This window comes from Tauraco erythrolophus, chromosome 6, assembly GCF_009769465.1.
Source record: "Tauraco erythrolophus isolate bTauEry1 chromosome 6, bTauEry1.pri, whole genome shotgun sequence".
NCBI lineage: Eukaryota > Metazoa > Chordata > Aves > Musophagiformes > Musophagidae > Tauraco > Tauraco erythrolophus.
Genome location: NC_141470.1, coordinates 61179605 through 61195031, shown reverse-complemented (window position 1 = coordinate 61195031; position 15427 = coordinate 61179605). Strand labels below are relative to the sequence as shown.

At 37.8% G+C, this 15427-nt stretch overlaps 1 protein-coding gene across 2 annotated transcripts in view; it reads right to left on the bottom strand.

The window, feature by feature from the left end:
- The window catches only part of WDR20 (WD repeat domain 20), a 36356-nt gene that overhangs the window by 17101 nt on the left and 3828 nt on the right, over window positions 1-15427 (bottom strand). The window contains exon 2 of one of the 2 annotated variants that reach the window (XM_086614000.1): window positions 14844-14856. The exons of the other annotated variant lie outside the window; for it this stretch is intronic. Coding sequence (XP_086470126.1) covers window positions 14844-14856 — 13 coding nt within the window. The remainder of the gene's footprint in view (window positions 1-14843; window positions 14857-15427) is intronic. 2 annotated transcript variants of the gene reach the window in all.

Here is a 15427-nt window from a genome sequence, read left to right as displayed (position 1 = left end):
CAGAAGTTTTCAACTATCGCAATTTTCACCATTTCTCTGAATCTCTTTGTAATAATCTTTTTTTTTTTACTTATATGAACACTTACAGATGGATCTACCGATTTATACAATGCAATATGATTTACTCCATTTTTGTTTCTAATATTCTTCCATTTCTAACAATAAAGAAAAATTAGGACAAGTATTGATCAATGAAGGCAGTCATCTATAGGAATCCCCTCTTCTTTTTACATAGTGGTTCCAAACTGACTCAAGTTTTTTTTCTTCCAGCGTGTGCCACCAACAGATCAGTGGGAACAAACACTCCTGCTCATTCACCTCGCATAATTGCATCTCCGAAGTTTCTTACAATTAACTCTTGCCTTGACAGTTAGGTAGTCAAATTAGTCCACCTTCAATTTCTGCTGCTTTTCTATTTCTTTTCCTGAAGTTACTGGTCTACCACAGAACTATAAATTACCATATGTTAAACCCAGTAGGATGAAAGCTATCCAAAGTTTTATTTACTGTGGCTAATCAATGGCACAGTTCATCACTTCCTGTGGCCTTTAAGTGCTTACTTTCCTTTGAGTTAAACCCTAGTATAATCTAGATGTTTTCACATTCTACTTTTGCTTTAATTATGAAGTGATCAGTAAGTCCTTTTTAATGAGGTCAGTAACAAGTACAGGCTAACCTGTAATTCAATATTAACAGTAACTATTTGTAACAAGTCTGCAGCTCAACCTCTTTACACTCAAAACTGAGGAGAACTGAACATCATTTCAGCCTAATACTAAACTGCTTGTTCCATCATGTCCAATGCTTCATGTTCCAGTTACACCACTTTCTAGTTATCACGAAATCAAGCCTTCCTTCCCAAGACACCATGTGCTATAAAGGCAGAGGTGAATTAATTGTAGTTTCTCAGTAATAAACCTAAACTGCTTTCCCTTAGCCTCCAACTATCCAACATAATCCCCAATCCAGATTACACAATGCACAAAGCAATGAGGTTGAGTCACATGTCAGGGTAGCTGCACACAATCTCAATGTCCAACTATGACTCTAGCCTCCATCTTCTGCAAGTTTTTAGAAGTAGTGTCTCTCTCAAGCTAAAGATTGACCTTATAAAACAGCTTCCCCTGTGGAGGATGAGATTTTGGAAAAGATACGTGTAAATACACATACACTAATTTACATCCACAAAGATAGCTGCATGATTTGCATGTGACCACACCTATGGAAAACTGTACTGCATATCACATGCAATAATAGCAGATTTTGCCACAATATACTGCCAGGACTGCAGTATGAAATACAGTGTTCGCAGACAGTTCACAGAGTTGATTAAACAGGGAAACCATCAAACTGAGAACCACCCATTAATACACCAACATATAGATCCTTCTTACAGTTCGCAAGCCTTAAGACAAACAACTGTGGGAAAGTGAATTAAATACTTCAAGATCTTAACATACACAAATCATTAAACACATACAGATCACATATATATGATCTAACATACATATAATTATTAATACAGACAAATCATTATACACACACACTATACTGGTCACATCTGCTAAACAAGACATGGCACACTGAAAACATGTCAACCTTGATTACAGCACTTAAGTAATTTATCTGTCTCCAAGCGGCTCCTCTATTCACTCAATGTCCTTACGGATGGAGGGCAAACCAACAAAGCATGTCACTCTTCCCTGCTTGTGAATATTGCCAGCTTTGTGCAGATCTCTCAACTGGCAATTAAGATTTGCTTGATAAAACAGGATTTTAACACAATATTCTTTGGAAAAGGGACTCTTAATAAATTATAAACAACTATATTTGTTTTCCAAAGTAATTATCTCAGTTTACAAGTTTTCTTTTGTGTATCTTAGTTTCCAAACTTTGGAATGAATTTCCTACTGTGTTTGCCATGGTAACAAAGCAGCCCTGAGCCTCTACTTGAAATTCTGTTTAACTGTTTAGTGCTGCATATTGATGAAGATACATGAGGATGTTAATGCATTCTAAAAAGTGAAGCAACCAATTCTCACAGTGGAGGAATCACCTTAACTTCAGGATTTCTGCTGTTGTTTAAGACGAGAGGGTAATGGGGAAACTTCATTGCCAGAGATGTGCATAAATAGCTACCAAATAAAGAGAATGCATTCAGATATGAGGAACAAGGTATTTTTGCTATACTAGAACAGCACTAGAACAGCAAAGAGTTGCTATTTGACACTATCTTCTCTCCTGAATCAAGACTTCGCATTCACAGCAGAAAGGAAAATTTGTTCCAAGAGTGCTTTTAAATGAGAAAGACAGCTTCCATACATTAAAGCTCATACCCTGGTGGAAAATCTTCTGTTCTGGTGCAAGAGGGGCCAGGCAACTGGCTAACTCAGTTGAAGTTCCAGGATTAACATTAGCAAGGCAAAGCCAAATCACAGTCGCTAGCTTTTCTTAGCTTCCATTTTTGAGAAAGATCTTTCTTCAAACATTCAGCTCAAATACAGGATCGTGAATAAAAAAACATCTGTTTTAAGTACATGGAATCTTTCCTAATTCCCAGAAAACATATCAAATACCATAGCATACTGAAATTTATATAAAGGTAAATAAAGAACACATTAAGAAAACTTGAAACAAAAAAGGTTTACTGCTTAGGTTTTTTTCAGTCACACTATCTCAAGTGGTTAAAAAAAAAAAGGTTGGCTGGTCACCTCTTTTTGTAATAAATTACTGCACCCACTATTACCTGATGTTGTTATTCAAACAAATCTCATCCTTTATTCTGCTCATGATTAAAGACAGGACGAAATAGTTCCAATCTTCAATGACTGCTGTATAAATGCAGACTTACAATAGAGAACCACCTCCAAGAAAATCTAAAAACCAAAGTAAAACCCCGTGAAGCTTCCTTACAAAACTACTGGGATAGTGTTACCATAAAACATTGTAATATCATGGAAAGAGCACGCTCAGGCAGCTGTACTTCCATTCTTTCACTGCACTTCAGTGTCTCCAGCTCCTCAGTATCTTTCACTTCATTTCCTCTTCTGGATCTAAAAGTCAGTAAGGTAGCCTCTCTGGGTGCCACTCAGACAGCTGGATTTGTATCACTACAAACACATTTTCTTCATTCTGTTCACCTGGTTCTGCTCTAAGAAGTTTCTGGATGAAACATTCTGGCTCTTCTTAAAATCTGCTCTGTACTTTCCATGCGGTCTGTAGTCTATGACACCACAATATTTTTATTATGCAGCTCACCTATCAGCAGTAGCTCACAGCACGGCTAGTCAAAAGACATGATCCTTCTAATCGGTCACGAATTTTGCATGATTTGGATTCATGGGAGATCTACTAATGCCTCTCATACATCTATGCAATGTTTTGTTTATTTATTTTCTCCCTTCTTTTTTCTTTTCTTCCTTTTAGAGCTTTAAGAAATAGTGATTGCTTTGATCTGCTAATTAAAATCACACTCTTTTTTCACCAGTTTTACATTAGACACCATCTTCTAGTAGCAGGAATTGAAAATCATCTTCATCAACACAAGCAACTAGAATTTCATACAATATTAAAGCCATCTTTTCAATGCCTTGTACAATGGCACTAAAGACACTTTATTTCTATTGGCAAACCTCATTTGATACGTCTTTGAATTGCATTTATGTCCTCCTGCCTTCAACAGCTGTACCACAAGCTGGTTCAGACTGTAATCAGCATTACACCCTGGTTATCATATTTTCAGTTTTATGGCTTAAGTAAAATTTCCCTCTGTATTTTTTCCAATAAAGTTTCACTGGAGTTACTGTTCTGATATCAGCTTGTTTCTCCATATAAAATACCCTGTTTATGAACAGTGATGCCTCCCAACTTTGTTACAAGAATTTTGCCATCATGTACACACTTAGTTCTTTGTCGCATTGCCAATATTGTCAATGAAAACATTAACTGTTTCTAAAATCACTCCTAAAAACCACAACTTGACGCTCTCTTCTGAATAATTGTCACAGTCCCTGTAATCAGTAAAATATATGAAAAGATATCAAGAACTAAGCATTTTCTCTTCTCATTTCAGAAGAGAACGAGTTTAAGGTTCTAGAACTCCCTCGGTTAAAATATCTACTATACCAATCTAAAATTGATAGTCCATATAAGAACATGAATTTAAGTTATAACTCTCCTTTACTGCGAGAGCATTACACTAGAAAGGCTGAGCATCTGAACCCCAAATAAAGCTGTTTATATAACACGTTATTCATTAACACTTTCCTTCAGCCTACAGCGCAGGGAGACAATGTTTTACTTCAAGCAAAACAAACGAACACACAAGTCGGCTACCTCAGAATTTCAAAACCTAAAGCTGAAAGTAACTTGAAGCAGCTGAGAGTTCTTCACAGATTTTTTCGGGTTCTTTTGTTGTGGTGGTGAGGTGTTTTGTTGTTGGTTTGGTGGGTTTTGTGTGGGTTTTTTTTTTTTCTTTCCGAGGGTGGGGTGGGGTGTGGGGGTGGCCAAGAGTAGTGCTCTTGAATGTTTTTCTCTACATACATACAGTCAAGAGTAAGCCCTAAGAAAATACCTGCCTGTCACTGGAGTCGCAGGCAGCTAAAGGGATTTTAGCAGAAGTTTTCACTGTTAGGAATATGGTGAAGTAAAAAGCAACTGATTTCAGAATAGTAGAAAACATACCAAACGTTCACAGGCATTAAATAAAGTTCATGCTGCAATACTCCTTACAGACTGTCACATCTTGCATAAAGAATATACCATCTTCTGTAAAGCTTGGAATGCACAGAAGCACGTATTTTAGTCTTAATTTTCTCAGTTCCTCAAAAGTGAAGTGTACTGTAACAATTATCTCTTTCCTTAACTACATTCCATAATTAAGTTCTGCAAAGTTCACTTAAGATTTATGCTTAGTTAATTGTAGCTCCTTTCTCAACAGTTACAGTCTAGTAAGTTATAACAGATTCATAGCTTTAAAGTAAAAAAGTAATAGTTATCTTTCTGATTTTCTCTTGTTCCTTATCCTCCAGTGGATCCTTTCATTTCCTTCTGCTCCTACAGTCTAGTCCCACTGTTGCCTACATTTATTATCAGTCCTTTCTCACCTGTTTTTAATGCTGAATGAGACATGATTCAGATGAGCTGAACAAAGATAAAATACATATACTAGATGCAAGAAACAAATTAAAATAAGAAAAATAGGGATGTAAATATAAAATGGATTCCAAGTAAAACCACACATTCTGGCACAATTCAGCAACTGTTTTCATTCAGTTCACAGGCTCAGTTGGGATACTTACTAAACTCTTAGTAAGTTACTTTCACTGGGAAATGGTTTAAATTGGCTCAGCTCTAAGTAAACCTGGTTAGAAAATCATACCTGTTAAAGGTGACACTCATTTAAATGAGAGCGGGCAGGCTGCTTTTAGATGTCCTGCAAAACACGGAGCAATGTGGAAACATTGCATGACTTCATGACAGCATCATCTCCCCATCCACACACAAAAGTTACCTGACTTGTTGGACTAGTGTTCTAGTCAGTCACATCTTCAAAGCAATTACTTTCACTTAGCTTTGAACCTTATTTTTTTTCTTCTCTAAAACATTGGTAAGGTTTTGTTATGGTATCAGAAAAATGCACATCTATCAATAGCATCCTTTGAGGTTGACTATGTACAGTTTGCCAGAGACAGAACTGCTGCTTTTGTTTTTTTTCTTTCAAGTGATCAGACATCCAAAGCATCCTTAAAATACATCACACGAAATTAAGTTCCCTGTTGAAAGATCAAGGCTGCTGTAGCTTCATCAATGAAGTTGTTCAAATTTCTTTTCTTCTAACTTTAAAAAGACCAAAATACGGTAACACTCAAAAGTTGGCTTTAGAATTATGTTTCATGGAAAAAAAAGACACACCACCTTCAGGCCCTTGACAGAACCCTAATCTTTTCCAATTTTAAACAGTGAAGCTTAAAGTAGAACACTCCTCTCTAAAGGTATTCAGAAGTACTGAAACAAACAAAATATACAGAGACTTTAAACATACAAAGAACAAATAACCAAAAGCCTGACTGATTCAAGGAATCAACATTAGGACTAAATTGATTTACTTGCAAGCTACTATATGATCATTATTATTAAATAAGAGCCAGTTTAGTTTCATGTAGACTTATCAATAGGTAGAATTGAAGTATAAATTCATACCGCGTAACAACACATCCAGTATAGCTCCATTACACTAAATAACACACAGGCAAACAGTAGTGGGCTGAGTTTCTACCAGTCTACCAGCCTGGTGCTTATCTTCGAAAGCTTTCCCCATCCTCTTTTCAGCACATAAGAGGAAAAGTTACTTCTCTGGGGGGGAGGCGGGGAAAGGCAGCAGCAAAACAGCTCGGGATTATCCATTGCTGTAACAAAACAATCTTTTAGTCCAACAGTGTAAAGTCACTGCTTGTAAGAAAAAATTATGTTACAGAAAAGCAGTCTGAGTAATTGTACCCTGCATTGCCCTGTTGCTATAGAAACTTATTTCACTACAGCGGATAATTGTTAATCAATTTATATTTTTTCATTACAAAACTCAATAAGAGTCAAATACAACACTGTAATAATGTCTGTCCAGCGAGTTAGAATTACGTCTTTTCTGGCTGCCATTGAATTTTGCAAGCCCTACAGGAATGCCAGACATTTTTGATACAGTGTTTTTATTAAGGCCATAACTCCATCGTGTTGCAGCATGTTAACAAAATATTACTAGAACAAAGCTCTAATTACATTTGTACTAAAAATAAGATGTAACTGGCTGTTATTCTAAGAGCCCCAGAACAGTTCTACGGAAGTTATGTGAATAAGTTATTGACTACATATATAACCTACGCTCCAAAACCAGAACAAGGCCTGTTGGTTTAAGCTTTTTGTGGTCATATCTAGTTACAGACAGATGAAATAGCATTATTTGCCTTAACTCTTGTCCTGAAGTTGTTAATTTGCAATGCATCTTCCTTCTGGGGCTGAAGACATTTCATAAAACCCAACAAGGCAAAAAGTGTTACAGAACAAGAACAGGAGCACAGACTACTAGAAAACAAATATCAAGGACAAAATCCCTAACACAGATACACTGCAGTGAACTCAAGACTTCCCACAATCCCATACGTATAAGGTCTAGGATATCACCTTGTCTGCAAAACAGAATCCTGCTTCAGTTTTACGGCAAAAGGCAGCACGTTCCCAACCTCAGCACTATCTTTCCCAATAGCCTTATTTTAAAGTAAGCGAAGTATTAAGGTACTTTAAGTAATAGTAAGTATTGACAGTTTCACTGGTACAGATACTATGTGGAAAAAAAAACCCACACTTTTTCTCTACTATTAATCACTTTCTTTAAAAATTACCATTAAAGGGCTAAAAGTGTTTGATATATGAAACGGTCACACAACATTGTCTCTTTCCTGAGGATGACTTTTGTCTCAGGAGTAGGAGGGAGCGATCAGACTCTATTGTCACCTACTGATCTTGCAGACAGTACTGCTGGCTACTGAGTAACAGCCCACATCTCAGGTGTTTTGCTAAGGGTCCTAACAGAAGTCTATATGAGGGTACACACCTGAACACACACAGGACAGCTATTATCTCATCCCTCCGATTGATACCGGGCATACTAATACTGTGCATGCTGGGGATTTCTGCTGTCAAAAATAATCATACCTTTAACCAGCACCAGTATCAGCAGGCTGTCCAAATATAAATTTTCCTTAATATCAGCTTGCACTGGAAGTGCCACAGCTGCAAGACATCTACTAATCAGAGGTGATATAAATGAAGAAAGGGTTCCCAAATGACTGAAGAGAAAGCACAGCAAAAGCATCTTCTAGCATCGTAAGACGGGACTTCTCTGAGCACTGATCTTACCAGCATTCCCCTTTGTCTGGCTCTTACACAAAAGGAAAACCTCTATCTATATAAGACTAACAAAAACCAATACACAGATCAACGCTGGCCCAATACTTTTTTGCAAAAGGGGTTACCTAGTGCTCAGAGGGAGCAGAGGCATGCATGCAGCTACAGTGCAACACAGAGCAGCTAAGCGAGACTGCTGCAGTAACTTAACTGACAATGAGCACTTTGTTACTCTAACAATGAAGAAAAGTATGAATCATCTTGAGCATCACTAAAGGTAGCTTCAGCTGGACATCTGAGTTGGTCAGAAGTGCTAACGTACCCACGCTTAACCATCCCAGTGCAGTCTAGTGCGTTTACACAGACAGAGGCTGCTTTTTGGCTAAAACAGAACTACACTTGAACAGTCACTTCATTGGGACAGAATCTATTCTGCCATCATTGTTAGAAGGGGGGAAACTTCATCTATAACAGCATCTTAAAACTTTGCAGGTTTTAGTGCTAACGGTACATGACACAGAGACAGAAGCTACTCTGTACAGGGGCCCACAGTCTCACTGCTGAAGGCAAGAAAGGCAGGCCAACCCCATATCAAACTGACGTGCACATGACCAGACACTTTCCTTTAGAGGGGACAGAGCATAAGATCTCATTCTGAAGTAACCGCTAGATTTTGCCAGAAGTCACCTGTTGAGATATATAGCTAATGCTATTAAACAGCAATAATTCCCTAGTCAACCCAAGCATCTTTCTTTTACAAGCACAATCCTGTATTTCTGAAAGTCATCTTTGGGATAAAAACTCCTCCTGGATCAATAGGTCACACTGAATAGGCATACTACTTTTTTTTTTTTAAATACCTTTGGTTATTTATAAGAAATAGAGTAGTAATTTGAACTGACACATACTGCCACATGCAAGATAGGCTATACCTGTAAGACAGGCAAGAAGTACTGCATTCTGCAGTATACATAGCATCAAAATGCAAAAGTGATATTGTCTAACCATGCAACTATTCCTGCCCTCAAATTATTTTTTAAAGATAGACCCTCTTGACACACTCAGTGCAAACAGGTAGCTACAGAAGGTCCCTGGTCCACTCTCCTATTAAAAAGGCTAAGAATAAAAAAGCTCTAGAAATACTTTTATTTAAGAAAGTCTGAAAAATAAATTCAACTGTGTGCTATATAGATGCTAGTAGGAAAGAAAGGTAGAAATTTGAAGGAAAATGCAGACTAAGTCTATCTACAGCTTCACAACACCATATTAAAGTTGATTTCTACAGATAGCATTTGCCATTCAGACACTAAATTATGCAAGTTCAAACATCTAAACTATAATTTAAATCTTATGAACATGATGCAAAAAACCAAAACCCACACCATTGTATAACTATTTTTCTATAAAACTGAGCACAGTACCTAATAGAAAACCGGAAAAATCAAGACAACAACAAAAATACAGCTTCTGCCAAAACTCCATTTCAACAATAGCTTCAAACTTGTATCAGGGTCATGCTCCAATATTCACCTCAAATCTAAAGAAAACCTGCACAACTTTTGTAGAAGTCTTAGTTACAAGAACTGTGACAAAAAAAAAAAAATCCTTAGAAATAAATTGCTACAGTTAAAATCTGATGAGACTACGACTTGTAGGATTACATATTTGTTATGGTTACATCTGTAAGTAAGGAAGCAAAGACATTTATGTCAGTCAGATTTACTGAGTTATCCTTGTAACTGTGCAGGCTAAAGTTTCCTTAAAGCATCATTCCAGTAGTTTATTTCACCAGATTTCTGGATTTTGAAAAGATAATTTCAATATATATTGGCATTCATTCAGTCTCCTGTTGTGCTTGCTCCCCCTTCCTTTAATTGACACGGAACATTAAAGTCATAAACCAGAGTCCTCTCAAAGTGTTATGACAAACAATGTTTCCTGACAAAATGTATGTAAGCTTCCTGTAAGACAGCAGGAATTACTTTTTTTTATTTCTAGAAAACTGGGGATAGTGACATTTGCTCATAACATCCAATGTTTTCTCCCTACTCCAGGGCATTTTCAAGTTAAAGTTCCTGCTTAGACTAGCATTTAGTCTAATATAGCAGTTCATATTCTCTAGGTGTACAAAAATTAGGCATTATTAACCCAAGAAATGCATTGTACAGCCACCTTCCAATCCCAAAGTTATAAATGAAAAAAAAAATTATAAGTAGTACTTCGACCCTTACAGTCACGTGAGAACCTGGCGATTAACTCATGAAATTAAAGACCAATTAGAGTTGGTAAACCAAAATTGAAATCAATTTGTAGAAAGTATCTATTAGAGATCTATCATTCCATTACGAACTGCTTTACTGAATAATGCAAGAGAAAAATCCTAATGCAAGTTATGACACTGCCACTGGAGAGATTTCAATTGTAGAGCTAGTGGTCCTGCCCACAAAGACTACAGGGCTACGCGTAGTCTACCAACAGTCTGCTAAGCAGAAGCCAGAACAAGCAAAAGCAGTTGACAATAAATGGCACCATTTTACAAGTAGTAATTTGCTCAAGTGTGTCAACTCGGTCATGACAACTGCACAGCAAGCGGCCTTTGGATACATATGCTTCAAAAAGTATTTCGGATGGTTCCTTTTAGGCAGAGAACTACAGTAATACTTCAAACTAGGGCATTAAATCTGATTCTAGAATGTCAAATGACAATTATGGCTTGCAATTCTCTCAGAGATGGATCTAAGCAACGTTTAATTAGAGTTTGCAGCATCTTTGACGTACATTTTAACTATTAACAGTTAACTACTTAACTGTTTTGCAGACTGTCAGATGTCAAAGCATAACAAACTCCTTGTAATTTAAACACACAGCACAACCCTTTTGTAAATATTCTGACAAAGCTGGCCCACAAAACTCACTACAAACACAGAAGCGTTTGTTACAAATGACTATTATTTGCATCTGTGAAGCATTATGACTAGAATTTTGTCACTCTGCAAAGAATAAGTGCCACAACTAATGGTTTTACACTAATTTAAATTCCCCCAACGGAAGTTATGTAAGTGCAATAATACTACAAATACATATCAATACAAAAAAAAATTATACCTGCAGTGGCAAAAAAAACCCCAACCAACCACACACACAAAAATAATTCAATACCCGTAAAATCCTGGATGCCAATTTGGAGGTTTGGCCAGCCCAGCCGAGCATCCACTCTCAAACACGCCAGCCAAACAGGCAGCCATAGCCAAACGAACTGCTACCTCGGAGAGCAATCCTTCAGAGGATAAACTGCAATAGCTTACTGAAGTCAAACAGCTGTGACATAGGCGTGAAGCATAGACTAGGAGATGTAAAAGCACTACAGACTAATGCCACTATCTACAACTCAGCAGTAGCCCCCAGATAATAATAATCTTGCAAGCTCTGTCACGTGCAGATATTTTGTTCTCTTCCACAGAAAGAAACATTTAACAGAGCAAGTGTAAATTTAAAGGAACTTTTTAGTCTTTCCTCTTAGTCTACCCAGTCCCAGTTGTTCTAATGAGTTAAAACGCTTAAATATACCTATACTCCTGTAATCTACACTAACTCTTCATTATTTCCTTCAGAAGTGTCATTGAAAGAATGGGGTTACCAAAAAAAAAAACCCACCCATCAGAAACTCTACAGGAACATTTTGTTACATGTCTTGGCAGTCCTTAGTACAGGACTAGAATTAAGAAAGAAAACATCTATCTACATCATAAAACTCGAGCTGGTCAGTATATTCATCCACTAAACACTTGAAACAAGTTTCCAAAAGAGTTCCAAATACCTTCACAAGCACAGATACACGGGTAAAGTACTACTGATCTAGCCACAATACCTCCACAGGACTGGCGAATCCAGTCCCAACATATAACAACTATTACCTACAAGATAGAGAAGAAAAAACTCTGAATGAAAGGATTTCTTGAAAAAAAGAAATCTACAGCACCTTTCTGAAGGGAGACAAAATAAATTAGTGTGTTACATCCAGCACATCTGAAAAAACGTGGACTACACAAGTTCCTCCAGCAGAGAAAAAGAATATCTTCCCAGTTGCAGATACCTTTGAGAAAAGTTCTCCTGTCTTTACTGTGGTACCTCCATTAGCCACCTTTGGCTGTCATCTCTTTGACAATAACAGTGATGCTTAATTTTGCTATAAATAAATATTTTAATGCAGAACACTTTGTAGTAGAAATTGACAGTCATAGTAGTAAACCTTTCTTCGGTACCAAAACCACAGAAACACAACAGACTGCAAGCACCTACCTAGACAAAAAGGGGGAAAAAAGCACACAAGGCAAACTGGTCAAAAGCAAGCACCAAAGTAATTGTCTTACTAGACAATTGTCTCTGGGACTAGAGAAAAAGATCTGCAGCAAATGCAATACACAGTTTTTAAGTTCTATGAGATACTTTTGTTAGTGTATGAGAGTACACATCAAGTTTGTGAATAACATCCAGATCAGAAGGATTCTTTGCAGTATGCAGCACAGAACTGGAAATAAAAACACTCTCTAATAAACTTAATGGAACAAAAGTCAATGAAAATGCTACACAGCATTTATAAACAACTACAAAACAATAAAAGCATGGCTAAAACCAGAGAGAAGCAGCAATATGATAAACAATCCAAGTGAGTCAACATTACGAGCAGGACTCAAAAACATCAACATTATTAGTTAGTGACAACTTCAGGAGACAGACACAGCAGGCAGTAATTCTCCCTTACTCTGCTCTGAAGGAATGGTGGAAGTGCTGTATCTACTTTGGGTACCACAAATGCAAGTTAACAGAAGCCAATATACAGGAGAGCAAACACCTAGAACGCATGATCTGAGAAGAAAGGTTAAAACAACTACATTTATTTACCTTGGGAAAAATGAGAGGACAAACTAACAAGTTTTCAAACACATAAAAGCCAAAGGCAGTACTCAACTGCTCTCTATATCCACAGTAAATAACAACATTCGGTCTGCTTTTTTTTCCTTGAATAAGAAGTTTAGTTAGGTATTTGGGGGAGGGGGAGGAGTGGAGAAAGAAAACTAAGTGCCAAAACAAGTTATTTAGGGAGGCCGTGGAATTCTTGTTACTGCAAGTTTAAGAACTGGTCACAAAGATGTAGGTGTGCTACACTCAGCTTTACACCAAGTGTATACAAGCCTCAGCATTTTCATAGCTCATATATGCTATTAAAATGTACACCTTTTTTGGAGGCCTGACACAGCTTAGCGATCTCTAAATATACAGTAATATAAACTCACCTTCCCACCACATCTCAAGGAAATGTTCTGGCTTTCTCCACAAATTCCAGCTTCCAACCCAGAATGATCTCCTACTACTCTCCCCAGAGCAATACATTAAGTACAGTCACAAATGCCACACAGTATCATTCTGTCATTGAAACAAGGTCCTAGATGAACGGTCTACAGAATGGAAGTCACTACCAAGGATAACACTTCTTGACTGGACAACAAAGACTCCAGTATCAAGACAGACATAAAAAAGGTAATTTAGAGAACCGAAAAGGAAGGAATCCTACACATCGTCAGTATTTCTACTGATAACCAGGAACTGCCAAGATGCTAACTCTTAATAAAAGATGTTGAGACAGGAGATTACTTTCATCTTGGTATAAATATAATTACTTCTAAGCTACTTGCTTAACCTAAGGTTAAAAAGACAGTTCACAGATTTTGCCCTCTATGCCTCCACCAACCTTAGCTTATCACCTACACGTAGAATCATACAATGGTTTGGGTTAGAAGAGACCTTAAAGATCATCTAGTTCCAACACCCCGGCCACAGGCAGGGACACTGTCCACTAGATCAGGTTGCCCAAAGCCTCATCCAACCTGGCCTGGAACATCTCCAGGGATGGAGCATCCACAACTTCTTTGGGCAACTTGTTCCAGTGCCTTGCTATCCTCATTGCAAAAAAATTTCCTCCTTAGATCTATCTAATCTAAATCTCCCCTCTTTCAGTTTAAAGCCATTGCCCCTTGTCCTATCACTACATGCCCTTGGAAAAAGCCCCTCTCCAGCTTTCCTGTAGGCCCCCTTCAGGTACTGGAAGGCTGCAATAAGCTCTTCCCAGAGCTTTCTCTTCTCCAGGCTGAACAATCCCAACTCTCTCAGCCATAGGAGAGGTGCTCCAGCCCTCAGATCATCTTCATGGTCCTCCTCTGGACCTGCTCCAACAGCTCCATGTCATTCTTATCTTGGGGACCCCAGAGTTGAACTCAGTACTCCAGGTGGGGGTCATACGTCTCTACTCCAATACCATTACAACATACTATAATATTCTATAGTTATTGACAGACTGCTGCTTTAGGTAGCTACAGAAAAAAAGTAGAAATTAAGATAAAGCCTCTTCTTGTGAGAAAGATTCAAAAAAAATTGACCAGTGTTAGGAAAGTCTGCCAGATATTAACAAAGAGAGTAGGTAGCCAAAATTTAAACACAATGCAAAAAGTTCAACATAGTCTAATAAGCTGAGCTGCACATTCAAATTTTGTAACTTTCCAATGTTACGTAAACACTAATACTGTGCACGCACACACTATTGCTGATATGTACCTGTGTATGACTGTATCACAGGGACAGCTGCAGACTAACCTGCCCAGAAACCTTTACAATATACAGAGAATAACAGATTAATAATTGTACACGATTTCTTAAAGGAAAATGCTTTAGCTTCCTAGGAGAAAGGGAAACAGGTTTGATAGTTAAAGTCAGCAGTACTCTACAAAGCCTTGTTTTGTCAGTCATTCCTAAGGCAAGGAAGATGAGACAGCAGTCTCCTCTTCCAGCCTAATGAATCAACTAATAAATCATTTTGCAAAGCTAATCACAAACCATATTAAAGTACCCCAATACTGCCTCATAAGCAAGAATCAAGAAACAGCCCTCACTCCTGATTTGGGGCTGCAGGAGAAGGCAACCCATCCAAAGCATCGATGCATCATAGTTTGAGCAATAATTTTTGAATTATTACCTTATAATCCTACTCCATGAAGAAGCAAATGCCTAAAATAGCAGAAAAAGCTTCCTTTAACACCTATAATTCTCTTAATCACAATTAAGTCAAAAATCACCCAAGAACAGATCATTCTGAATCTGATTTCAGGCTGAAGTAAAGGCTTTATTCAGGTGAGACCTCATAAGGCAGTGGATCCAATCTGACAGCCCAGACCACTGAAGGGGGTAGCCTTGTTCCTTCCCCCAAACCCCTCAACTCTTTCTTTGCTGTCACTGTGCCTTCTAATATCTGACCCTGAAATGAGACAGCTCAACTCACCAAATCAAGAGGAAATCTGCCCAGAAAAACAGCAAGTATTTTGCCACTGGTTTAGCCAGCTGAACTAGCTCAACCAGAGGTTGAGCACTGCTAAAGACAGCACGGAGACAGGAGCGCACTGCCAAGAGGCTACTACGCTGCTAGACCACCATTTTCAGCTGTCGCTAGATCAGTTCAGTTCATAAAAACCTTCCCCTT